Source organism: Gambusia affinis, linkage group LG20 (genome assembly GCF_019740435.1).
Source record: "Gambusia affinis linkage group LG20, SWU_Gaff_1.0, whole genome shotgun sequence".
NCBI lineage: Eukaryota > Metazoa > Chordata > Actinopteri > Cyprinodontiformes > Poeciliidae > Gambusia > Gambusia affinis.
Genome location: NC_057887.1, coordinates 17539511 through 17567198, shown reverse-complemented (window position 1 = coordinate 17567198; position 27688 = coordinate 17539511). Strand labels below are relative to the sequence as shown.

Genomic DNA, 27688 nt, shown 5'->3' with positions numbered 1-27688 from the left:
AATTTCTCTCCTCTTTAGATGTTTTTCTGTGACTTGTTTGTATTCAGTTAGTTCTATGTTTTTGCTGAATTTTTACCACTGATCTAGTATGTAAAACCAAAGAGCGAATAATGGCCACATGAAAATGAAGCTGAAGAAAGTAAGTCCATGGTTTGGTAACAGGGCAGCACTATTAGCATGTAAGCATCATCCTAAGGGCTGATCTCTTCATCAGTGCACAGAATGAGCCCAAGTTCTGTCCTTCCTGCCTGCTCGTCCGTCGCTACTGCCAGTCCCAGCCATGAATATGGAGCTGTTCTGTGGCTGCGAGCTTGCTTATGTTTTCTGTCTGATATCTAGACCCCATTCCCATTTCAAAGGCAGGTCCACCCGGGGCCTTGACTTTTTGATCTGCCTGGCGACTGAGTCGACCACCTGCATGTGGGATCAGCTGCCAGTGAGAGCAGACAACCCCTCAGCTTCAAAATATACATCCTCTCCCCCCTCGTCCTGCTCTTGCTGCTTCATTGCCCTTCACTGTAACCATCACCCCTCCTCCCCCCTCCGTCCTGCTTCCGTGAAGTTGCCAGGAGCCCCAGTGGTCCTAACTGGGTGTGGAGCTGCATCCCATACCCCAAATGTTCTGACCATGGGTGGGTGAAATGCTGGAGGAGCTCAGAAAATCAGCTGGAAGGATTTTACTCTTGTCAGAGAATCATCTTGCATTTATGAATGCCTTGGTGTCAACATGTCACAGAAACAAGAGAGGCTGTGGCCTTTTTAATCAGGAACAGAAGACAGCCAGCTTAGAGCCTCTGTCATGCTGACACAGAAACAGAAAATTCCTCCTCATCTTCAACTTTCTAGTTTAAGTTTGTTTTCAACCAAAACAATGGACCCACTCAAAGTTTTTTTTTTCTAAGACTTTAACCAGGTCTCAATGTTTTCTTGCCAAAAATGTGAAGTGGAAGAAAAAAAATATATATGATTTGCTGTTTTTAAAAATTAAAATCTGAATGATTCAAAGTGAAAATGTATTTAGGCCATTTACCCTAACTCGGGGTAAATGGGCACTGGTTTTTGGTTTCTAAACCAAAACCAATCAATTACTTCTTAAATAATCTAGAGTCCACCTCTGTGTGATTTTATCTCATTATAACTACAGTTGTTCTGTGAAGGTCTCAAAGGCTTGTTAGAGAACAAGCAGCACCCTCTGAGTAGGAAAATGTCCTTAAGCATACAGCCAGAGTTGAAAGTACATGGTTTAGATCAGAACGTTTTCGTCCATTGGAATGACCCAGTCAAAGTCCTAAGCCATAAAGTTGAGCGTTTGTGGCAAGACTTAAATATATGTGGTCAAATACAGAGTGACTCAGCTTGAGCTATTTTGCAAAGAAAGTCTGCAGAAATTTCAAATGTGCAAAGCTGGCTGAGACAAAAAGAAAGGTTGGTCTACAAAGTATTGACTCAGGAGGGCTTAATAAAAATACATGTCACAATTTTCCAGTTTTTATTTGTAAAAAAAAAACAAAAAAACAACGTCACTGTCAAAACTATAATATGAAAAATGTAAAATTTCAAGTGATTGAAAATATGTTTCCAAGACATTGTAACTTTCTGATACCTTTGTCCAAACAAATACTTTTGGATCATTTGTAACCTTACACTTGAAAAAATGTTCTGGTCCTAGAAGAACAGCTGATTTCAGGTCAGTCGGACTCACTGTGGTGAATGGCAGGTGTGAACTCAAAAGACATATTAAATTAAATTAAAATGTGTCAGAAATATTCTAGGGATGTGCACAATGATGCAATTAAGTTACAACATTTATATGTATAGATATTTTCTTATAGATTGGTAGCTTTTACTTGAATTTCACAATGTATTTTGCATTAACGGTAGAGCATTAATAGTTTCACAAGGTCAACTTTTTTTTAACATTACAAAAACTTTGGATTTTGTTAAGAAGTAACCAAATCAGTATGAGGAGACAACATAAGTGGCGTCTATATTTGCAGGACCTTATTCCACACAACCAATTAACAGAACCATACCCAGTGTTTTATACCAATTACCCTCACTGGCAGAGAGGATTTTTCCCAGTTTGAAAGTTGTAACATTTTATTTTCGAACAAAACAACAGCTTTTTAGAGGCAAACATGTTTCTGAATGTTCCTTACAATAAGTGATATTCACAGAGTCTTAAAGTTAATTGGCTTTCTTGAACCAAGGCAGCCGGCTTAATGAGTGAATAATTGTTTCTCAGCAGGGGTGACAGTCATAAGACCGAAAGGACAGTTTAAACAGCTGCTAGTTATAGTGCACTACATCAGCAAAAAAAGGGGAAAATCTTTTATATCCTGTGAATCACAATCAAACTCCACTTATTTCACTGTGGCCTTGATGAGAGTCAAAATTACTGACCTTTTACAATACATTATCTCCGTTATATTTGTTTTACTTTTTCCATTAAGTTTAATGCATAAAAATGTGAAGTTGCACTAAAAGGTAGATGTTAACTCCTCTTGAGTCGAAACCTGGCGGCTTCAAAAAAGGGACAGAAATATTTGAGCCCACCTCTGGCTTTTATCAGTGGAAAATCTTACCTATTTGTAAAAGTCTTTTGTAAACTCCACTTCTTTTGTTGCCTTTCCAATTCATGCGCAATGACAAAGCAAGTGACATAAAAAATGAATATACTATTAATCAAAAACTGGGAACATTTCACTAACAGGGGTGGACGGGGTAGAGAGAAATCATTCAAGCATCCTGAACATAATTTTTGTTCTCAGTTCTGCCTCTCTGGTTTTAAATGACTTTAGACGTTAGGTTTACAATAAAAACTCAACCTTTTACGCAGACAATGATAAAATGCAAAAAAGGAAAAAAAAAAAAAGGCAGGAAGTAGTGAGAGGGGTTTGCAGTCAGAGCCTGAGTCTGGAGCCCTCATAAATCCTGATTTCAGCAGGGCACTAACCAGAGGAGCTGAGGCACATCAAGAGGAGGAGGGGGGGCGGCGGTGTGCCTCTTAAAATGCTACGTCTGATTAAGTCTTCCCATTAGGTGACAGCTGAACTTTAACATTAATATGATAATATTGAAATAAGTGCGTGTTATTTACTTCAGCTCCAAAGGGGGTGGAGGGGAGTAGAGAAGGAGGAGGAGGGAATGATGAATGATTTCTGGACAGCTTTGGGTGACAAGCCAGGCAAGCTGACCCCCTTCTCCCCCCCCCGCTCCTCTTCACATAATCAGAGTTGACAAAATGGAGACATATGCAGAAATATCGGTTACAGTCGGCGTCACAGCCCTGCTCAGGCCTTCCTCTCCCTACTTTATGTTGGTCGCCCCGTGAGCCGCCCAGCAAATTGTCTATGGGCACTGAAGCATCTATTTCAATTGGCACTTCTATCTTGCCCGGGGATTTTACATTTAGTCGGTGTCATTTACATATTACTCTTAATCAAAATCCACAACGAGCAAGGAGGAAAGAGAATAAAAAGGAGAAGAAGAAGAAAAAAACAACACAGAGCAAGAAACAAAACTGTGGCGTCACGGTTCAGAGCTAAGCACCACCAGCACTTTATGAAATGGAGATGTGACAAGGTATTAAGTGCGTTCGCGTGTGTCTCCATGCGCGTTTGTAAAAGGAGGGGTGGGCACAAGATAATGCAAGGCCGATTGATATGTCTGAATCTGAATCCTTGGACTTGTGCCGTTTGTTGGGGGTTGCTTTGTGCATGAAGCAGAAAGCAATAGAAACAAAGAGAGGAAGTTGGATTTGAGGAAAACAAAGAAAGAAGAAAAGACGTGTGCAGTGTGAACTTGTTTTCAGAGGTCTTGGTACTGGGATGTTCTTATTTACAGTCGAACCAAGACTTTATGCCATAAATACAGTGATATTCCATCCATCCTCACATATTTTTAATTGTTGTTCACTCACACAGTCAGCACTCCGATTCATCTGATTGATTCACAAACAAGACCAAAAACTTAAAGAGACCCATCTTAACAACTTCAACAGGAAGAAAGGAAGTAACCAATTTTTCTCACAGCTGACTGATTGTGATCATGTTATTTGCAATGCTTTTTATGACGTTAGAAGAAAAGGTGTTTGTTTAATTCATTCACTCATTCACAGCTCACAACACTGTTAAAGCACAATGCACAGAGAAAGGTGCAGAAACAGCGTCCCTACCTGCTTCTTACCTTCTCAGCATGCCGGTCAGAATGCGGGAACTCTTCCCCAGGTTGGCGTCCGTTTCTCTCAACTGGGAAGACAGAGACAGTGCAAAATGGATTTTAGTTTCCAGTAATCCACTTTGGTACAATCATCAAAGTCCATAATTATCCTTTTCTCATTTTTGAAATAATACAAGAGATATTATTAAGAAGCTTACATTTTCTCTAGATTGAATGTAATGTTAAAAATAAGAAGATGCCAACTTTTTTTTGCACTGCTTTTTTAATTTTCAGACCGACTGAGAATATTAATTCAAAATGTCACTTTTTTTTTTACTTTCGCAAAAAATAACTACAAACAAACTGCATTAAATCTCCTGCTGTTTAGTTGGTAATCACGTTAGTGCTACAGGTTAAACACAATGCAGTAGTTTAGTAGAGGAAATAACAATTGGTTGCAGGTTTGCTTTGTCTTCACTGGAGACTGTGTCGTATATTTATACAATACAGTATTATAACCAGAAGAGGTTATAATATTAGAATCTTTATTAGACTGTTTTCAGTGTCAATGTCTGGAATAACCAACTTTACTCAGTAAAGCATTACAACAAGCAATAAGATTAAATCAGATCCACCTGTCTCCACAGAATGAATTACCTCACCAATTAAACTTCATACTGCTTTTATCATGAACAAATAATGATTCACTTCTACAGAACCATGACTGCTAGGTCAGTTGGTTTTTCCATTACTTTACAACATCTGCTATTAAATTACTTACAAAGACGAAAAGTTATTTCTATTAGAAACAGTAACTCTTCTGGTTAGTTCTTTTGGACAACTATTATTTTGTACACAAAGATTCCAGATAGGGAGCTTTCTATTTTACCTTAAAGTTGTTTGGTTGTATAGGAACAACCAACGACAAAACCACCTACTGAGCAAACACTCAGCCAATTTATCCCACACTAAAGGCTTGACTGAGTGTAAAAACCATCTTGGCCTTTTTAAAAAAAAATTCATAGTCTATAAATTGTTACCAATGTGAACGGAAATCTTCCCTGGCTTTAATCATGTAGTCAACAGCAGTTGCTCAAATGGCCTTCTGCTCATCTTGCTGCAGAGCTAACATCAGAATAGTGTAGAAAAAAAGAATAAGAGGCACCTTTACTTTTGGCGTACATGGCAAGCATAAGGAGTCCTTGAAGCTACCCTTGAAATAATGATCATGGCTATTCAGGACTAATTGCCTTGGATATTTCTCTTTTCTTGATGTATTTTCTCTCTTTTCTTTCTCTCAGCCTTTTTTTCCCTCAGGGGTCACAGGAATGTTTTCATTCCACTCTATTATCAGATTTAGGGACTTCAACGGTAAAATGATTTGGCAGAGATGTTGCCAACATGGTGTGAAAGAAAAAATACGCTGACACGGCACTGTGAGCTGTCACTAACATCTACCTGTAGTTGTGTTTCCAGAGGATGATGGGGGAGAACGGGGAATACTCATTGCTGGGAATTTTCTCTCTACTTAGCAGGGAGTCATTTATCTCCATCTTTCTGCAGGATAATAACTCCGATGAATTCTCTCACACACAGTATGTTTTCATTAGTTTGCTCCACTTTGTTTTTAATCCTCTGTTTTACATCTTCTTCCATTTGCCCCCTTTTCATACAATGAATCCAGCAGTGTGCTTGCTGCCGTTTTCTCTTCCACTCTGATATTCATGCACTCTTCCCTCCATTCCTTCGCTGCTACTTTCTTCATCTTCTTCCATCTTTCCTTCTTACCCTCTGGCAGCCTGGACTGATGCGATGCATGTTGCCAGAGCCAAGGATACATGTGATGCAGGGTAGGAGGTGGGGGACCTTGGGTTTGGGCCCTCTGGCAAAGACAACAAGTCCACCAGTTTGCCTGATGTCTGCCTCTACCCATAGATGTGTCCCCCAGATACTTCACACTTTCTCCCAAAATACACTTCTCTCTTTAAACCGCCCCTCCATTTCATTTTCCTCCTTCCTTAACCTGAAATGGAAACCAACTGAAAATTGTGTTCAGTCGAGTGTCTAAAATTAACTACGTTTGCGTATATATGGAGTGAAAGGATCGAAGCCGTTTCAACTTTTAGTTTTCCTCAGCACAGCTCAAAAACAGACCCAGTCTTAATTTGAGGGAGCTAACCACATAGAGAAAGGTAGCAATTATGAAATATTTAAGAAAATTGCCTTAAATATCAACATTAATTTACTGATCTCTAGCATAGCATGATAACAGGTTTTAGGTGATTAAACCTAGGACTTTTTCAGGCTCAAATAAATTAGAAAAAGAAAATTAGGGTGGTTTACACAATAAACAACTTTAATTACTTTATAAAAGCATGACTTTGATTTAAAGTTGAGTTATTATATTTAATTGTTTGCTACTCTGTTTAAATGCAAATCTGGAAATTTGCAGTGCAGTTGGATGTTTGACCACGCTTCTTATCAGAAATGAAAGAATCAACTTAAACAGATTCTTTTTTCAGGCACAGTTACTCCTTTTAGGCATTTTATTAAAATTTTCCAACGGACTTGAGGTCGGGACCTTTCTTGATCCATAAGGATAGCCTGCTTTATCCACTTTTTTTTTTAAACTTAAAAAAAAGGCTTTGAGGTTCGTTTGAAATCGTGCCTTGTTGGAACACCCAAATGTGTTCCAGCTCGCTTGCTGTTGATTTGGGGTTTTACAATGGACAGTACTGTTTAAGTACTGTGTTGGCTACAGACCAGAGATGGACTGTTTGTGATTATTATAACCAATTATCTTTTATCTGAGGGCTGCCTCTTTGGTCACATAGTTGATACCCGGAGACAATCTGATGTTCCAAACAGAAAAAGAGGCCAAACACACATTGAAAGCTGGATGAAACTGTCTAACAGTAGACTAGTTGGATTAAAAGTCAGCTTCATGCCAAATAAGAGAATATTTAAAATTTGTGCTGCCTTCTCTGTTAAGAAGAGGAGTCAGACATTCAATACATCAAGGCTAAAACCCCTAACTTTAATACTTTGCAAGAATTTGGACTAATAAAACGGATTAAATAAATACCTTTGTTCATTTCTTCCTTTATATCAATGGTGAAACATTTCCAATCTAATCAAATCCAGCTTTATTTATGAAGCACTTTAAATTACCAAAAGAACCAAAGTGCCGTACAGAATACATAAAAACATTTAAAATATTACAAATGTCACTATAAGGAGACATAAACATAAAATACAGACAAATAAAACACATGCACTAAAAAATTAATAAATACTTAGCTGACTTCTATTTGAAGCATAAAAGTCAGAACAAAGGTCCACATGTGAAGCTGTGCATTCTTGTGTGTTTGTGTAATGTGGAACATGTTTGTATATAAAAAAGGTTAATTTGTGGTAAAATATCTCATATTCAGTGCAAAAAAATGTAGTGCCCAGTCTTTCAACCCTTTTCTCTTTACATATTGTTTTTTTAACTTAACTTTTGCTCTTCAAACTTCTGTGTGTGAATGCGTGTACATGTGGTGAGGAGAGTTTAAGCAAAGGAGACTCATGGGAAGAGGGGAGCAGGAGAGAGAGAGAAAAGGAAAGAGAGCAGGTACTCTCAGTAGACACTATGGAGTGTTTTGAAAGGAGATGTTTGATTTTCTTTGAAATCGTCTGTGCGAGGCCCGCTGCCATGTTATGATCTTTAAGCATTCTGCGTTGAGTGGGCCAACGGGGCCGCGCCCCCTTTCTGTGTTTGGTCTTTTCTGTGTATGCCTACCTGTGTGTTTGGCAGGCTGCGTGTTAGGAGGGGGCAGAGCTAAGGATTAAAAGGGATTCTCTGAGGAAAAGTCAGATGGAGAGAATGAAAATGGAGAAGACTGGTGAAAGGTAAAAGACGACTGGAGAAAAAAAGAAGAGGACATGGTGTAGCCCACCTATCTCAAAGAAAAGGCAACATTCCTGCAGAAAGAATGCAGGCAATCTGATCACACTTCATAAGATGTTGCATGGTGTGTGTAGTTATTCAAGACTAAAAATATCCACAACACTGGAAAGCAGTGATATCCATAAATAGGCACCCAACTTGCTTTGGCAGCCCAATTCTGCTGACTCAGTAGGCACACAGGTATACACAAGAATTTGTGTTTACTTGACAAACTCAAAAAAAGAAAAAATATGACAGCGATGCTAACCAGCTGTCACAGCTTACGGTTTTGCATGCACTTGTTGGAAGAGAAGACCCAGTTTGAGCAGGTGGCAGGTGGGTACTCACCCTTTCTCTGGCTCTCTGAATCTTCTCACGATCAGTGTGAAGGTTGGCAAGAATCTCCTGCCCCACTTGTTCTGAAACAAAAAGAAACAAAGCCAAAAAAAGGCATGCAGTATGAGAAAACAGTGTGTTCAGCAATGGCTGAAAGGTAGCAATAAATTTTGATACAATGTAAAATATTATTACTGGTGAGAGAAAAACTACTGAGAAAAGATTTTGTTTACACTGGGTAGATTTCATCACATTACAGAGCCTTTAAAGTATGAAAAAGAACCTGAATTTCCTCTATTTCACAAGGGAGTTGAGAAAATGCAAAATATACTTCTATGATACAAAAGAGGCTCTTCAAAAACACAATAGTCACCATAAATGTATTGATACTGCCAATAAGTTTGAATTTCAGAAGAAAACAAAAAGATATTTTTAATGTGAATATGTTGAATGAATCCCCAACAATCGACATCCTATTATTCATGCCTCACAGTTTTTACAAAAAAAATGGGAGTGCTGTCATAATTTCATGAACATCAGCATAATAATGCTGGGTAAAAAAAGAGCAGAAATTACATGCACAGAAATGCTGATAGAAAATTTTGTTTTTTAAATTGTAATGTTTGGGGCCATTCATCACTGTGGAGAAGTACAAGCAGATCAGACAATTCACAGAACTCTTTATGTCCCTGGGTAGGGTGCCAGAATGTTGGGTCTCCAACTATGATTCGAAGTTCATATTTCACATAAACATTCATCTTATGAACTCAATTTTGATCTAGAGACTTTCCTATCATAACTCATGGGCTCACGTTGAGCTGTCTATTATCACTTCAAGCAACTTTCAGCACCTTCAACATGTGTTTTTATTTTCATATAGTTCTTGATTTGCAGATGGAAACTAATAAAATTCTTGTTCATATATGTTTGAAGAGTTTTGGATTAGACTGAGAACTTCACGTTACTTTGCAGAAAAAATATTAAGGTCCAATGATTATTTAAAAAAATTAAAGAACAATAGGCTGACAAATTAGCTTTTTTGACATACTGTAGCCAAATGTGCTTGTCCTTTTGTGACTGATCCTCAACTAAACTCTGAGATCGTTTAGTCTTTAGAAAAATGGCAACAGTTAAATCGTCCTGCAATGAGGAAAATCTGGATCACATATGAGCGTAGCTACAGCATTCACGGCTCCATTCTACACTTATTGCGTTACTGTGTTGTAGATGTAAACATATCAGCCTACATTCGCAAAGAAGACGCTTCAGGTTATCTCTGTACCATTTTTCTGAGCTTTATGTTGAAAGAAAGAAAGTAAAAACATAAATTGAACAACAAAAAAGGAAATAAGTAGCCCTGTTCCACAACTACTAAAAAACAATAATGCAAGTATTGATGTAACCAGACAACTTCACATTAGTGGTTAAAAATGAGGGGGACAGGGGATGAATCAGGAAAATGAGGGGAAAAAAAAGTGACGAATCTTTGCATGGATCAAAGGCAGGCTTTCAAGCCACCAAACAAATCCAGAATAAACAACACAGTTGCTGACTGTATTACACTACACAGGTGCCGCACACCAAAGGGCCCACGTGCTGAGCGCCTGTTTGGGGGTGGGGGCAGCAAAAATGGGTTACATCTGGCAACTAAACAAGAGAAAAGAGAGAGAGAGGGAGACGATAGAAAATGAGAGACGGGAGAAAAGGGATCAGGGAAAAGAAAAAGAAAAATCACTGTCAAATGAACAACATTCGTCTCCCATTCAACCCTTCCGTTTTACAACCTCTTACACTGTAACTGACTCAAATGTGTCTCTTCCTGCCTTCATTAATTTCTAATCTGGAACAAGACAGATTGAAGGATACCCAGATTAAACAGTGCAGTCAGACAGTCACATGTGACAAATAGGGCAGATTAAAAGACTGAGTGCAGGTATTAATAACCATAGAAATACAAGCCCTCCCCCGTACTGATTGGAGAAGAACAAGGGGTAAACAGGATGGGAGTTGAAGCGGAAATCTGCTGTTAAAGAGACAAATAACCACATCGATCCATCTCTGTCGGTGGCTTGGCTTCTTTTTTTAATAAATGAGTTTGTGACAAGCACTGCAGGAGTTCTTTTTTTTTTTAAAGCAAGTGCATTATTGGAAAGGTTTGCATTCTGTCAAAAGATGGATGAGGTTGCAGGTGAAAAAAACTTGCAGCACGAGTATTGAACGATACGCTGGCTGCACTTTGTAACTTTGGGTTACAGGATGTTCAGGTGACAAAGTGAATGAGACGTTATGATAGAGACTGCAGTTTATTTGTATGAAGCTATCATTTCCATTTTCCACTGGTTTCATTTTTTAGGTTAACTCTAAAATTTGTTGAAAAAACAAGAAAAACGTTTAGAACAGTCTCTGTCTGACTCTGTCTCTGCCAATCCAGGACCAGCATTCATTTTCCTTGCAGTTGTTTGATTATACCCAAGAGTGTAAAAACTTAAGAAATAAGAAAATGTTAAGATGGTTTCCATTGTGCGTATTAATACATAGTAACATATATTTGGAAGGGATATCCCCTAGCCCCCTTGAATACTAGGGATCCACTGTTCAAATACACCTTTTAGGATTTATAAAAGTTTTACTGGACTCATAGATTTCTCAAAACATAGCATAAATTTTGCCCATGAATCAAATATTGTATTTAATCTCATGGAGTGAGCTGATTATATCCTAAGTTTTAACAAATTATTGGATTGCTCTCTATTTGTTAAACTGAAATATGAACTTTTGTTGAGTCTTTTTTGAAATTCTATTGGAAGAACCTTCTCCTAAATGTGAAGCCGTTCCTAAGCATAACAACATATTTAGACGATATCACACACCTCTTCTATTATAAACAAAATAAGTTCATTTTTCTGTGAACACAGTCATTATTTCCATCATATAGTCAGAAACACCATATATCAGACATATGCAGACCAGACACCTCATGCAAAAAAGGATTTTCAAAGGTCAAAACAAACAAAAAAATCTAAAGTTCTAGGATACGAAGTTAAGCTTTTAGCTCCTGCAAAGTCACATACTCATATCAGAAAAATTGCATAATTAAAAAAAAATACATAATTTATAACAAAAACTAACACAGATACTACAAAAAGAAAATCTAAATCAAAAACATACAGCTGATAAAACAACTCGGCAAGGAGAATTCATTTACTGTTAATGTTCCTGACTTGTTGCTCGTTAGCGTATAAAACATTCCTCGCCTGTTTAAGCAGCTATTAACAATTTAAATAACCCTGGCCCGCAGGCCTTGCTCTGACTCTCTTGTTAAAGATTCCCCCCAAAGGTCCATTTAACAAGCCCATTATTCCATTACATTACATTTACATCTGCACAAGAGCACCTTCATTTAACTACTTCCTGTAATGTAAAAGCAGAAAATATGTTTTTTCTAAATAATAAAAAAAAATCAAATATAATAGAATAACAAAACAAATGCTTGTATGGGGAATTAACCCTATTAAAAACATAACCACAGCACACGCAAAGCAGACTCTGGCTGCATTATTTCAGCTGAACATCTATGGTGTCTTTCCATTCTACAAAAATTTTTAAAAATATCAGACATTTATTAAACAATGTAATCTGTGATTGTGAAACAAAAATAACAAAACTAACTAAAAATCAGAAATGTATTTACCCTGATTCTTCAACACTTTGCGGGTCATAAAGCTTTTTCTGGTTCCATGCTTATAATTTGTTTTCATTTCAATTAAATATGTAAATTTTAACTAAAACTGGGATGTTTAGCTCTGGGCAGCTTTTCTTAAGGAAAAACATGAAGATGAGCTAAATGAAGAACATACAAACATAAAGTAGAAAGTCATTTGCCACAAGGTTATGACCTTAAACTAACTGGGTTATGCAACAGCACAATATGCAGATGTGCAAATTACACCACCCCAAAATAAAAAATACAAATAAAACAAACAAACAAAAAAAAGCTTTTTAAGTAGTCAAGCCAAAGTCTTTACCTAAATTTGGCACCCCTGTCTACACTCCTGCAAAGAAGAGTGTATAAAGATGTCTTAAAAGCTTGTTAATTAGTTAGTTGCTAGTTATTGGTTGATGTAATTCATTGTTTTCTAAATCAATAAATGACTTAATTCAGTGGATCTCCATCTATTAGCAGGTCAGTATTTGTGGATTGTTCTGCATAACACAACTCCAAATTATTTGCAGAAAATCTGCCTATTGCTTTGGGACTTGACATGATACTGGTGGGTGTTTCTAAATCAGCCAATCCAGGTGGGGCATTCATGTTCCTTTGTCGCTGATGCTCTGTAACCCCAAGAGCAGCATTAGGAAGACCATGGATGTTAGCTTCTGTATTAGTGCTAAGGCGGCATCCACTGTTCGTATTAATGCATATTAAAGTAGATTTAGTGCTTGAACTATTAAAATAGGCACTTATAATTGCTTTAAGAGGGGGTCTTAAGTTTTTGCTGATTTTAGCTGTTTGCTAGAGATGGTAGTCCCTAAGCCCTATGAAAACAAAGAGTCCACTAGGCCTACAGTGGGCCATTCTGACATTCTTTATTACTTCAAAACTTATGTGTATTTACTCAGGTTATATTTGATATAACATTTGTAAAAGAGCCAAAATATGTAGGTGTTTCAGTAACAGCATAAATCAGTAGGGAGAAAATATTTTTTCAAAACGTTGTACTTGCAGTGTTGGGATCAAAGATATTACCTTCTTCCACTTTTTAAAAAAACTTTGCATCAATTAGCCAAAAATAAATTCTTCTATTAATATTTTAGTGGGAATATCTTTGTGCTACTTCTACGAGTTCTGAGGAAATCATAGAAAACTAAAATGTTGCTTAGGAAGCAAACAATAAAAACCAAGAGACTCAAGTTTCTCAAGTCACTTTTAATTGGAGGTATAATATATTTTACCCCTCTCTTGCTGTGGGTAGCAGTTTTTGTTCCCCAGAGCCAGAAGGGTACAAATCCTGACAGTGCTGTTCTCCAAGGCTCGGCAAAGCTTCTTTTCATTAAGCTGTTGAGACCACTTTGTGAGGGTTACCACACAGACTTCTATCTCAACACAAGCCACACATTGCCAGCAAACGGGGTATGAAATCCCGATGGATGGTTGAGGGGACGCAAGGAGAAGCCTGATAAATGTTAGACCATACATTTCCCCGCTTTCAAACTCACAAAAAAACAAAAACAACAACAACAAAAAAACACAGTGCAGCAGCCAACTTATACGTCTCCCATGTGAGAAAAGTTACCTGTCTTTGTATGCTTTCAGAAAAGCTTCTTTTTTAAGGACTTATCAAGTCTGCCACTGCATGGTGTCATACTTTCATCACCCCATCAAAGTTTTACCCACAGTGGAATGTATTTGTACTGCTGAGCCCACAGGCCATGAGGCTAGCACATTTGCAGTGTGAGATAGCTCACAATAAAGGAACGCCAAGCATTATGTCACAAAGGGGCGATGAAGATCTGGGGACTCAAGAGTTGCTGTTAAAGACAGTTTATAATAACAACAACAACCACCATTGCATGGTTAAGAGAAAACTCGAGAACATTCCCTCAAGAAGCATATTGTCCCTAGAAAAATTTTTTTTATTACTATTTTAACAGTCTCTCTCTTGCAGTGTGCTCTCTCAAACAGTAATGTTAACATGGCGACATTAATGAGCAGCCAAGGCGAGAGATTAAGCACTTAAAAAGACCCAGACCAAGAAATATTCTGCGTAGATTAAAGCTGGCCCATTCCAGTCAATCCTAAGTTAGCCCCTGCATCGGCCCTTCCCCTCGCATACATTTGAGTCATGGTGGGCAGTCAGGGTGAATTTCTGGGGCCTTTCTTCACTTCGCCAGGCTGTGTTTTATTCATCGCCTGTGCCCTGACCCCGCAGAGCTCCTGTTCTGACAAATCACTTCTGATTAAGACAGATCTCTGCTAGTCAGCCACTCAACTTGGCTTATTCATCATTCCACAGAAAATATCCTTCTCTTCTCTCCTTACTCGCCGTCCCTCCTCCTCCCAGCTCGTTTGCCTGTCCGTCAGACCGGAGCAAAGCACAAAAGAAATTTCCGCTGGTGTTTTAAATGGCTGATTACAGACAATTGGTGGATGGAGAGACGTAAGGACGTCTTATGGTTGATAAGACGCAAGTTTAATGGGTATAAATGACCGGGCCTGAAGGAGAGCAGCTGGTAATAACACCATTTGTTTAAGGCTGTACTAGGGTGGAGAGAACTGAGAGCTACATTTTCTTTCTATTTGAGCTCCCCCTCCTCTTTTCCTTTCACCTCAACCTCAAAGTCAAATTCTCAGATCACCAGATTTACATTTATTTCCCAAAGCAGAAGTCACCCTAACCATCCTAAAATGAAAATTGATGGGGTTTGAAAAGAAAATGCTTGTTTTACATGCATAACGTAACTATACCAACATGTCCCAGTGGACAAACACCTTAAACTTTGACATTACCAGTCAAATATTACATTGCTTTCCGCACTAAAGTGACAATTGGCATCAAAATACTTGCTGCATGTGTAATTGCAAATGCAGCAGCTGTATTCACATGCAAAGTTATGCAACGTGCAAATTACGGCAAGCTCTGCCATGCCGAAGTGTCTACACAGCCACCAAGCTATTGTGTTAAAATGTCTTACAAACAAGATTAAATTAACCTGAACGACAACCCCACTGGTGGCAAAGGGCTGCGAGGCAGGAGGATTGAGTGGAGAATGAGGGCTCCTACAAGCAAATTGCCTGGACTTAATCAACCAGTCTCACTGAACCATCCAAATGAAAACTAATGGACTTGGATGCCTGCAGTGATTGCCCCGCATGCAACAATGCATGGGCAGGAGCAGTATGTTCGGAGGTCTTCAATTAAAAATAAAAAATAAAAAACCAAGGAATTTCTACAGGCGGCTGGTCAGCAAATGCACCCATTCCACCGCCACTCACAACTGGTCAATTGTGAAGCTCAGGCAGAGCTGACTTGTTAATTGTATTTCAAGGAGTGGAAAATGATTTTTTATGTGTTGATTAAACTTGGCCAAAATAGCAACAAAAAAAAAAAGAATGAATGAAGTGTAGAATTAAAAACTCATATCCGAATGAGCTAATTTGTGAATGCATTATTCATAGTGCTGACATTTGTGTCACACAATTGTGCTGGCCACATGGCAAGTAAAATACAAAAAGTAAGTAGTGCATGAATAATAGGAAAAAACAACCCTACTACTACTACATTAAACTTTATTCAATCTAAACAAAAAAATCAGAGTTTAAGTACAATTAAAATAATTAGACTTTAATTTTTGGCCGAGAAGCTTTGTGAATGTTGCCGTTTCCGCTCATAAGCATAAAACACGAATATGATCAGATCTGGGCTGCACAGTGGCGCAGTTGGCAGAGCTGTTGCCTTGCAGCAAGAAGGTCCTGGGTTCGATTCCCGGCCTGGGGTCTTTCTGCATGGAGTTTGCATGTTCTCCCTGTGCATGCGTGGGTTCTCTCCGGGTTCTCCGGCTTCCTCCCACAGTCCAAAAACAAATTCTCCCTAAGTGTGAGTGTGTGTGAATGGTTGTGTGTCCTGTATGTCTCTGTGTTGCCCTGTCCAGGGTGAACCCCGCCTCTCGCCCGGGACGTAGCTGGAGAGGCACCAGCAACCCTCCTGACCCCATTAGGGACAAGGGTGACCAGAAAATGGATGGATGGATGGATGGATGGATGGATGGATGGATGGATGGATGGATGATCAGATCTAAGCTGAGGCAGGAGGAGTGTATAGAGAATTGCACAAGTAGTGAAACTGCCTTGAACTTCTTATAACATTACAACCAAAAAACCTCAACGGATCTTAATATGATTGGATCTGCTTGGCTGAAACAAAGTGCATAGTTGTGAATTAGAAGGAAGTGGTGAGGTTTAACCACCTATAAAAGATGGGATCCATTTGACCCTGTAAGCTTTTTACTCACTGGGTCCAGTGGGATCACGCTGACCCTGCATGTACTTTTGGAATTTTATTTTATTTTTTTAATTATGTTCTTTTGGGAACTGATGGTCTGACGGGACATCCCTCTCACTTCCCCACTATCCGACCGCGACATCTGCCACATTCCTCTTGAGCATCGCACTAAGACTGTGGGAGGTTCAAAGAACAATCACGACACAAAACAGGTTTGCAGAGGGCCTGGTACTCAGCCATTCATTTGTATCACGTGTTTGGAGAAGTAAATAACCTTCTTCAAAACACCAAGCGCACTAAAAATCTGTCTGCGATTGGAGATGGGCATCTCTGTTAGACAACATTCAAAGCTTCTCATAGACTACTGTTCAATCCTAGACAATATCAAAGCAACATAATTTACAATTTGCATATTATTCCCTCTTTTCTTCCTTCATTTTTGAACTTTAGTATCTCAGCTATGAAAGGTTCCACTAGAGCTGCTCGAGTCCATCCAGTTGATAAAACATTTTACCAACGTGTAGATTATAGATGGATGACAATTGAAATGTAGTGTAATGTAGCAAGCACGTGAAAAAAGGTTCCCTAGTCAGAAGAGACCAAATGTTTTGAGTGGTAGAAAAATACTTCTGCACATCTCCCTGAACACACCATTACTTCAATGAAACATTGTATTTGCACTGAGGTGGATTTAAGTTAGTAAGTATGGGGAAACTGGTCAGAATATATAGGACGATGGATGGAACTAAATGGATACTGGAGGGACACCTTTGAGATGGGTTCTCCTTCCAGAAAGGACAACAACCCAAAGCATCTAACTTGTTTATGTTTTACAATGGGCTAATCAGAGAAAACACCAAAATCTAATTGAGAGTCCATCACAAGACTTGAAAAATCAATGACATTCTCCTTTTACTCTCACTGACCTGGAATTATTCTGCAAAGTTTCTAGATGAGCAGACCTGGTAGGCTCAAACACCAAAAGTCTTGCACCCATAACTGCAGCAAAAGCAGGTTTTGCTTTTGCTGCAGGGTTAGCAAAAGCAAAACCCTGCAGTATTTACTCAGTAGAGTTGCAGACAAAAACTCTTCTGAGTTTGCCACACCTCTACAATTTATTAATAAAAAACTATATGTTTTACCCATGTTTCCTTCTCCTTTCACCTGGCAATAATGTACTTTGTGTCCGTCTACCACATAAAGCTGCAATTAAAAAACATTGAGTTTTAGGGTCGCAATGTGACAAAATTTGAAAAGGCAACAAAAAACAAGGGCTATGAATTCCTTTTGCAAGGCAGTGTACAAAAAATCAGTACAATAACTCTTTTGAAAATACATTTAAACACATACTTACAATTATTTATAGGTGATTTAATATAAGTGTTCTCTCCTTTCATATATTATCTTGGTAAGCTAAGCCCTCAACTAAACATTGGAAGAATTTACATCAAGTGAAAACCAGGACAGAAAGAGTTTTGGCTCAAATCAGATACTGTCAGCAAACTTTTTGGTGTTGGGCCAGGGACAGATCCAAAAGTTGCAGCTGTGAATACTGAACCGCAAATCTAGTCTACATCGGTATGTATGTTTGTGTATATTTACTCATTTTTATGTCTTTAAATGGTTTGTAAAATTTTAGAAATTGGGAACAGTCTTTTTATGCTAGACCAGTGGCTCCCAAAGTGTGGGCCCCCTTGCCATTGCAGGGTGGGGCGCAGGAAGCCTTATGGATAAATTACCCCCCCAACCCCCAAAAAAAGAACAGTTACACAAAAGTGTTTCACTATAAAGATGGTTTGTAGTGTGTTTTGTTGCAACCTGGAGTGTGAAATAAACTTCAGTGGAGTTTGAAAACAAAATATCTTTATAGGTTTATGTCTGGTTGAACGATGTTTGTGCCCAGTTGATGTTTTTTTTCTTTTTTGGGGGCGATTTTATTGTAATCCATAGGGGGGCCCAGGAAATCTTTGGGAACCACTGGGGGGCCCCAGACAAAAGTCTTTGGGAACCACTGTACTAGACAGTAAAAAAAATTGTCTTATGCAGATTTATTGGAAAACAAAACACTTATTTTTATTGTCACAAATTGTTGAGTTTGGAGGATCAACTGTGAATATCTAAGCTGGAGGAATAGGCGATCATGCCAAGAGTAGCGAGAGTTACAACAACTGTGGGTGAAAACCAAATTGTATATTGGTCCTAATCAAACACAGCATCTAATTTAACAACCCTAAGTGGATACTGAGGGAGAAAAGTTTGTCAGTGGACTGAGGGAGGGATGTAAAGAGGCGGGGGAAGAAGAAAGGGAAAACTTGACGCTCCTCTGATTCGTATTTAACAGTTTAGGAACGTTAATCATCACATTACTGTTGATTAAAAGCATTTGCTTCTCTAATCAGAAACTTGACAGGCAGATCAAAGTGTGAAACACAAATTTCTTGCCTTTTAATTATCTGTACAACACCACACCTCGGGCAGCTCTTCCCTGCCTATCTCCTCAAACTCAGCGAAAGATGCGAAAGGAGATCTAACATTCTGCAACAGTTCATTATCCAATAAAATCTGAGAACACACATCTCATACACAAACTGACACACACACAAAGCTTTAAGGCTTTTTGATTAATAAAGACCTAGGGGAGGCCTGCAGTCTTCCTTATTAACATGTCTTGAATTGAAACACCTTAATTATGCTTGTCAAAATCGGACATGGCGTCAAGCTCATTTGCATGTTTTGACAGGGCCTGTTGGGAGGCTCCCTCTATGCAGAGTATTTGGCACTTCTCAACACCTACTGGTAAGAGGCTTTTGTTGCTAAATGAATGAAATAACTTTTTAAACGCACTTTGTTGGGTTTGCCAACTCAGCCCCAATCTACTGTAAAACTAATGCGAACACTGAGTGAAGCAAACAGAAAGAAAGCTCTGCACTGTCTTGATCAGTGCTTGATCACACCTCCTGTTCAGATGCGCATCTGATGCTTCCTGAACACCGGCTGCTTCCAGTCAGCTAATGCAGATATTAAAATATGAACATTTGATTTGACAAAAACATTTTGGCCCTGCTCTGAATGCACACACCCAAAGTTTTAGTAAACCAACAGATTTGAGACTTATTACTTCAAACAACTTCTTCCTCATTAAATCAATAATTAATAAAACAACCCTTGATGAAAATAAACGATCACTGGGGGGAGTAGACCATCTGCAGGAATGTTGTAGTGAAGAAAAACAAGTTCGCAAAAGTAACCAGCAGACATTATTGTAAATCAAAGAAGCAGGCCATATGAAGGAGCCAAAAATGACAATTTTGAACACATTTTTTTTCTTAAATCAGTAAATAATTTTTACATATGAGCCAGGAAATAGTAGTAGGTCACAAATATAACACTCCTCTTCAATTTACATATATTAAAGATTTGAAAAATTAACAATATGATTTTTATAGACTTAAGTTTCATATGTACGTAAGTTCAAAGAAGTTCATTACTGTAAGCAAACTGACAACATTTATCTTATAATTTAATATGCTTAAACCAATTTTTAAAATATAAAAAAATAAAATAGCTTTTACAGCAATCTCTTTTCTCTTGCTTTTGTCCTAAGGCACTTCATCATGAACGATCCAGAACATTATAACGTACTTTTTCCATAAATAAGTTAAACTTAGGTACTCATCCATTCTGGTTTAGCTTCTTTGGAACACTATATTTATACTCCAGAAAACGGAATAAATTATTCAATAATTAGACATTCAGACACTCTGATCAACTTAAAGCGGTAGTATTATATATTGTCCAGAAAACAGGTGTCTGAAAAATAACTGTTACCTTCAATTTGAATAAAAATGCTGAATACATCAGACAACACTTAAAAGATACTTTACTTCACACTGTTCTCAAATATTTGAATCTACTAAATTTTGTTCCTTGTTCCTGAAATATTGCTTTAATAAAGACACAGATCTTTGCTGAAATTAAATATCTTCTGGTAGTTTTCAGTCAGTCATTTTGATCAAATTTTGAGACAATTCTGTGTGAAATAATATGCCACATCATAAATTTAAACAAATTTAATGCTCACCTGGATAGCAGGCATGGAGAGAAAATGCATAAAATTCTTGAATTTGCCAATTAAGAAGCTAAGAATACATTTAATCCAACATTGTGCATTACCATGAGGCTGACAAGTGTCGCGTGGTCCTCATCATTAAGTAAAGCAGCTTAAGTGAAAACCCAACATGCCTGCCACCATTTCCCATACTAATGAAGCATATCTAAGTTTTAAGACATGGCAGAACGAATTTAATCTACCTTCTGAGGGCCCTTGGCACCATCAAATTAATTATTCATAAAGGACATGATATTATAACTCAATTGTCAACTCTGTAGCCATCTCTTTTTTTCAAACCTTCCTTTCCTGCTGCTCTCTTTTGTCTTGAGTTCTCTTTTTAGGAAGCAAGTCATTTTCTTTTAATCTATAACAGAGCACACACTCATTCTGGGGGATGAACAAAATCATTTGCTGACTTTTTTTTATGTCTGCATATGAATGTTACAACCCAGTAAAGGAGGGTTTGTACAACTGATGCAGCTCTCTGTGGGGTTTTATAGTATGCTGAAGTCCTCACAAAAGGAGCCATCAAGACTAAAATAACATGACCTTACATGCCTTTTTGTTATGTATTAATGATGCATGCCATTTAGTTTAAATAATTAACTATAATGTTGCTGGTTATAAGAAGGGGGGAAAGTGTGATTGTTTAAGCAAGGAGGCCTTGTTAAATTTGAGAAAGGAGGAATTTATATGAATACAATCATGAATGATGGGAACAACAACAAACGGCCTGCATAGGTTACAACACCAAAGATAAAATAAATATAAAACTCATATTTTTTTAAGTAAATACGATTTTCTGTGAAAATATACGTCAATCACAGAAAGACTCAAAACACACCATCTCCATTCTGACCTGTGTATAAATAACAATAGCAATAGTTTTGAGTAATAAAATAAATAAAACTCAGAAGCAGATGAGAAGATATTTGCAGATTAGTTCAGCTCAGATTACATAATCTGGGAATGGGAACTGTAAACCATAAAAAAATATTTTTTCTTGACTTAGACAGTGAAATACTAAGTAAATAGCAAGTGAATAGAATTCACATTTACGTATTAAGTGCACAATTATTCACACCTCTAACAGATTTATATTCCAGTTAACTAATTTTAAAACCAGGTATTAATCAATGCTTTACTACAATCTACCTGCAACGCATGTGGCTCTAGTGTCAGCGTAACGTCCTGACTGAATGAAAATCATTATAACCTATTTATGTCACGTTAACGAAGAACAGCTGAAAAGTTACTGGTTTCATCAACTGCGTAACAATTTCCCTCCAACTCCTCCCCTCATCATTTCTATATTCTTTGCACCAAATGTTTATAAACATTAATGTTTCCACATATCATCTCCAATGTCTGCTGGACTTTGGATTTGTTTATCAGTTCCAGTGTTAAGTGTTCTTTTGAAAATGAAGTGTATCTATCTTTGGCAGGAAATTTCATGCATTATTACATCATTTCCATTAAATCAGTGTAAAAAGGTCTTCAAACAATATTATTGTTTATCGCAATAATTTTTGAGACAATTAATCGCTCAGCAAAATTTGATATCATGACAGGCCTATATATTGTTTATTTTACGGTAATTGTTTTTGAAGTTGAATGCAGCAGCTGTGTTCAATGCAGTATAAAATGACTCGTAAAAGCACGAACCCGCTCTGTTAGTGAAACGTTTGTTCACTTTTATAGAGCAACCTGTGCTTAGCCTAAAGAAACAACGAGTCTCCAGCAGTGCTGTGGTTTTGTGTTTTTAAATCTTTTGTCTATAGTGACTGTGGGCTGATGCTGAACTCTTTCTAGCCAAAAATTTTTGACTTCTTTTACCTCTGCCATTATTGCATTGGCTAAGCTAATGAGTTTGAAATCTAAAGACCTTGCCATTGATATAATTGTACAAAAATACAAGTAAAATGATTCTTAGTTGTGATAGAAGTGAAGTGCAGATGACTGAATGTATCTTAGATACAAAAACATTGAACCTTTGACATTTGTCAGTTGATAGCGCAGCTCACACCCAATTTGTGATGTGGCTTCATGATTGTTCCATGGAAAATGGGGACCTGTGATCTGATCAATCAGAATAGAGTTTAATGCCAGATGTGAAAGGCATTAGTCAGATTCATCCACTTACTTCTAAACTGGTTTTATCTAAAGTGTATGTTAATGTCAGGTCTAAAAATACATCAAGTCTTTTTCCAGAACAAACAAGGAAGATGTATACTGTTAATTCATATTAATTCAAACAATTTTAACAACCAAAAGTCAAACAACATTTCACTCTACATGTGGTTGAGATTTACCTTAAGCAGACAAACATCTTCAGTCACTATTGTTTCTATCTACATTTCAACCATAAAATTTAATATTTCAGAATAATCTAATTACACATAGTATGCAAGAAAACTGAAAATATATCTAAACTAAATATACCTAAATCCGCTGTTTCAGATTATTTGGGTGACAAGTAATTTCTTTTAAGCTCCTACTCCACTGAAATAATTTGCAGTGACAGTATCCAGCTCTTTAAATCAGCTGTTTGTCTGTTAACACAGAGAGTTGAACAGGAAGGTAAAGTTCAGTCAAATAAACACTCATGTCTTGAAAAAGATCTTAAACCGAAGAGCTTTCAACAGCAAAGTTCAAGGGGGGGAAAAAACTGTTATGAAGACACTAATCAAAACCAATTTGTGGTAGAGTGTGAGGTTTTAGATGGAGACTCAAAAGGCTACACAGCTGCATAAAATATGATTTAGCATAGCTTTCACAAGCGACAGTGGGCAGTCTTTGCACGCTCCGCTCCCTGATTGTAATTGAGGACGACGCGTGACAGCCCCCCAGTGCCCTCTTGGCTGTGGCCCGGAGCATAGGACATGCTGACAGAGGGTGCACTGGAGATGGTGGTACAGGGTCCTGGCCTGGCACGGCCATGGCATGGTACCCTTTGGGGCACCAACTCCCCTCTCACTCTTAACCTACGGCAACTTTCACTATGTCACCTCTGTCACCAGGCATCTCAGAGGCTAACGAGAGGGCAGCTGAGACTGCTTAGCAATTCTTCCACATCAGTTAGCTGTGTATGCAAGCGACTCCCCTTCCACCCCCCATACCTACTCTGAATGTTCATCTGACACCTTTGGTGAAATATGTGTCAGCTTGAGGAGACAGGCACTAATCAACACTTTAAACCTGGGAGGTATATTAATGCTGTGACGGTTTCCTGAAGGATGGAAGAAAAAAAAAACCTTTGTCCTCCTAGAAAGAGATAAAGGACAAAGCTCAGGACAACTTCGAGTGTGTAAACTTTAGCAACATAGATGGACAAAGAGGGAAGAAATGCTTTATATATAAAAAAGCCACCATGGACATTTGAATAATTGTGTTTCTGTGAGAGTTTATAGTTGTACAAGTTTTATTTACACAGGAAAAGAACAAGCATAAAAGGGGAATCTTAAAAATCTTCCTTTGCATATTCCTCACCAGACACTAAGCTACAAATGAAACTTCACTTCCACAAAGAAGTGAGGAAACCAATGGGGGCCTCCTGGTATCCAGTTGCAGATACATAATTAACGGAACAAGGATAGGGAGCATGTTATTACCAATGTTTTCATTAGGCCAAGTTACTGTGTCAGTCTCCCTCAAGACCGACAGACAAGAGGCAAGAAAGTGGACGGTATAGGATGGTAATGTCTATTGGGGTCTAAAACTCTGTTCAAAACATTTTCATATTAGAGCTTTCTCTATATCTTCCCATGCTCGCCATACTGTTACCGTATAAAAACATTTAATTTTGACATCAGAGATATGAAAAGACTGCACAGCCTGCCCCTTTTTTAACTATATTTTCACTCCTTTTCCCTAACATCCAGGCTTAAATTAGCCAGGATTTTTGAGATCAGGGACTGTTTTTTAGGCTATGAAAAATGGATTAAATGAAGAGGAAGTCTGGCCTAATGAGCTCCCTGGGCTATGGAGCAGCAGGGACTGTGAGGGGAAAGAAGGGAGTCGAGGCAAGCCTTTGAGGAAGAAGGGGCTGCAGCCATGCCCAAAGTGTGCCAGTTTCTCCTTGCTTTAGCGCCAATGGCACAGACGGCACCTGGGCAAAGCTTGGCCACCCTTGTCCTGCGCCGAAGGGAAAGAGATAGTCAGAGCAGCAAGTGTGCTGAACCTGAAAAGTTCCATTAGCGATCTAAATTTGTACAGACTTTCAGCTGACTGCTCAATCTTTAATTCACAAAATAAAAATAAATATTTGATAAAATCAATTAAGAATATTTTTATTTAAATCTAATGTAATAAATGCTTGGATACAAGAAATAGTTGATTATTTTAAAAGTTGCCAAATAACATTTGCTATTACACCCTTTATGAAGGAGCTTATCAAAGTATATTAAACACATAAGAAAGCTGGAGAAAAGTAAATTTGAAATTGTATTTCTCGTGTTTCTAATGTCTAGAGGAAGAAGTAGTTTCTTACGTCATTAGAGGAATAAATCTCATTTGGCAGATAAGTGGCACATGCCAAATCTCTTGATGTTGAAGCTTCAGAAAACATTGGGATAGAAATTATGCTAAATTACTGGTCAACAATGTCTCTCTACCAGCTTGTGTCCACATCATCTTTGGTAGTTGATTGTTGTTGATGGCAACCACCCACTGTCTCATTGTGATGATTAGCATGGCAATGAAATTGCTTTGCTCCATTAATCTTTATAGTTCCCAGATCTCATACCAGTAGACTATTGGGATGCTGTAGAATGAAAAATTTAAATCATGGATGTGCACCTAGTATATCTGCTGCATTGAAATGATGCTATAATGTCAATATGGACTATAAGCCCTTGTTGGATCAAAGCCATGAAGGATTAAAACTCCTTACCATTTTTATGTCCTGCATGCAGCACATTACCTTTCTGGTCAAACTTCAGCAATTTTAATGGGTCAATGAAGTCCTGAAGGCAAATTGGGTCAGAACTAGTAGAGTGAACTTATTACGGTAGCCGGTGAGCATATTTAGAAAGCAGATGTATCAAAAATTTAAAGATTTCCAAATAGCGTATATAAATACGCTATTTATAGCGTATTTATATACGCTATAAATACCAGCTTCCTCTGTGGAACCATGTGTAGAAGATGAGGTGGAAACAAAAAAAATATACAAAAATGAACCCTGCAAGTTAATACTCTTGAATACCATCAAAAATAAATAAATAAAAAGTAAAAGCAAAAATAAAAGTAAGAGACCTTTCATTCACCTTTAAGAACGACAAGCAAAACAAAAGCTATCTGAGACCACTGAAAGGGGAGATGAGGTCTGTCACATTCTTCAGCTACTTTTCCTGACAGTGATTAGATACAGTCAGAGCCTCTCAATCTGCCACTCCTTAACACTCATAGGAGGCTTGTCAGTACAAATAGCCCCCATTAAAATACCACACTCCTGAGGCACAGGCCTTGACCCCCTCAAATACCCCACGCTGCCAAATGTCTACCCACACAGTTTACCATCCTGTCAAATTGATGGGAGGCGGGGATGAGTGAGGATGGAAAACAGTGACAGGGACAGGCCCAAACAAAAAATGCTGAAAGGGATGGGAACTTTAATGTAATATAACACTGTAAAAAAAGTTTAAAAAGATCCATGAAAGTTCGATAAAATATGTAGAAAAAATGATGAATATTTCTGTGTTGAACTAAAAAAGTAATTCAAATCTGTATTTCACCTAAAATACACAACAACGTTTCTTCATTTAACCAACAGAAACAACAATTTTCAGCTCAAGCCTTCAGTATGTGTCAGCTAGAGTGTCGGTATGAAGCAGATATTTGCAAACACAGAGTAATGAGTCCAATGTGTCTCGGATCTATCTGGTGCCAACGTGAATCGTCTGTCCTGACACTGAAAAATGACCTATCTCAGCAAGATTTCAGAGAGGAAAAAGGGGCAGTGGGGGGGGGTAATGTGTGCGGCAGTCACCAGCAATGTGCTGACAGCCAAACAGAAGCAGCGGAAGAAGGCATCATTAGGATCACACACACACAAATATACAAATACACACATCAACGCACCAATATTTATGTACAGAAAGCTCAAATACACTCCATCAGACATGAGAAATTGTCTGCACGCCTGCTTGCACAGAAAAAAAAAGAAAGAAAGAGTCACTTGACTGATATTTTCAACCTCAAACAGAGCATGACGTCGTGGCCCCCTGTCATGTTGAACTGGTAAGCAGATTGTGGTAAAGCCAGTGGTAAATACAACTGAGACCGACGGGAAAAATAAAAAAGAAAATGATTCCATGACAAACGACATCTTAGTTATACATTTGTTTAATAGAAGCAGTAACGCAAGAGTGAGCACAACTCCACAGGGCATGATTTAACACAACGTTCACATCACTGTCATAACATTTTATGAAAACAGATTAGCTTGAAATTACCTGACTGTTTTGGAAGGTAGACACACAAAAGTTGACTGTATTTACTCATGGCACTTGCAGCAGTTTTCAAGACATGCTCAAATTGTAGATAAAATGTCTATGTTATAATATTGTATTTGTAACCTAATGTTGAACCTAATCTTATTAGATTTCTTTTAATTTGGAGTTGTGCAATATCGTACAGCGCTGTTATTAGAAACATCTGGTAGCCTTTTGCATTTTGCTACATTCACACTGCATTTCAATCATTTATTTGGGCAGTTGGATAGACTTTCTCTGCTATTGTACACACTGAAGATGATGCCAAAGCTTAAGGGAAACAGTGGAAATCCTATTTACGACAGAGAAAAAAGTGATGAAAATGTTAATTATTTTAATTGATATTGGTAAGTAAGTTCAACTTATGGATAACGCACAGTGGTCATATGTTTTAACAGACAGATCGATTTTCATTTGGATTTACAGTTATGACTGAAATCATAATTCAGCTTTACTTCTAACGTAAATATAAAGTTTTTTGCCATGCTCTAATTGGCATATATATATTTTCAGACTTAAATGTCAGTGCCTTTTTTATATTTGGTTGTAAAAGTACTTACAGGTAGAATTATTGCACTAGAAGAAAAATATCAGCGTGTAATGAATCTCCTGTTACAAAACTGCAACTGAACTTTTGCAATCATAAGTTAGAAAG

The 27688-nt window shown here is 37.9% G+C and overlaps 1 protein-coding gene across 6 annotated transcripts in view; it reads right to left on the bottom strand.

The window, feature by feature from the left end:
• The window catches only part of vti1a (vesicle transport through interaction with t-SNAREs 1A), a 132112-nt gene that overhangs the window by 39553 nt on the left and 64871 nt on the right, over nt 1-27688 (bottom strand). For 3 of the 6 annotated variants that reach the window (XR_006369211.1, XM_044101572.1, XM_044101573.1), the window contains 2 exons: nt 8441-8511; nt 4178-4250 (listed from right to left, as the gene is read on the bottom strand). Coding sequence is in view for 4 of the 6 variants with exons in the window: in XM_044101572.1 (XP_043957507.1) it covers nt 4185-4250; nt 8441-8511 (137 nt within the window). In the remaining 2 variants the exon portion in view is untranslated. The remainder of the gene's footprint in view (nt 1-4177; nt 4251-8440; nt 8512-27688) is intronic. The other 3 variants (XR_006369210.1, XM_044101571.1, XM_044101570.1) reach the window with 1 other exon arrangement.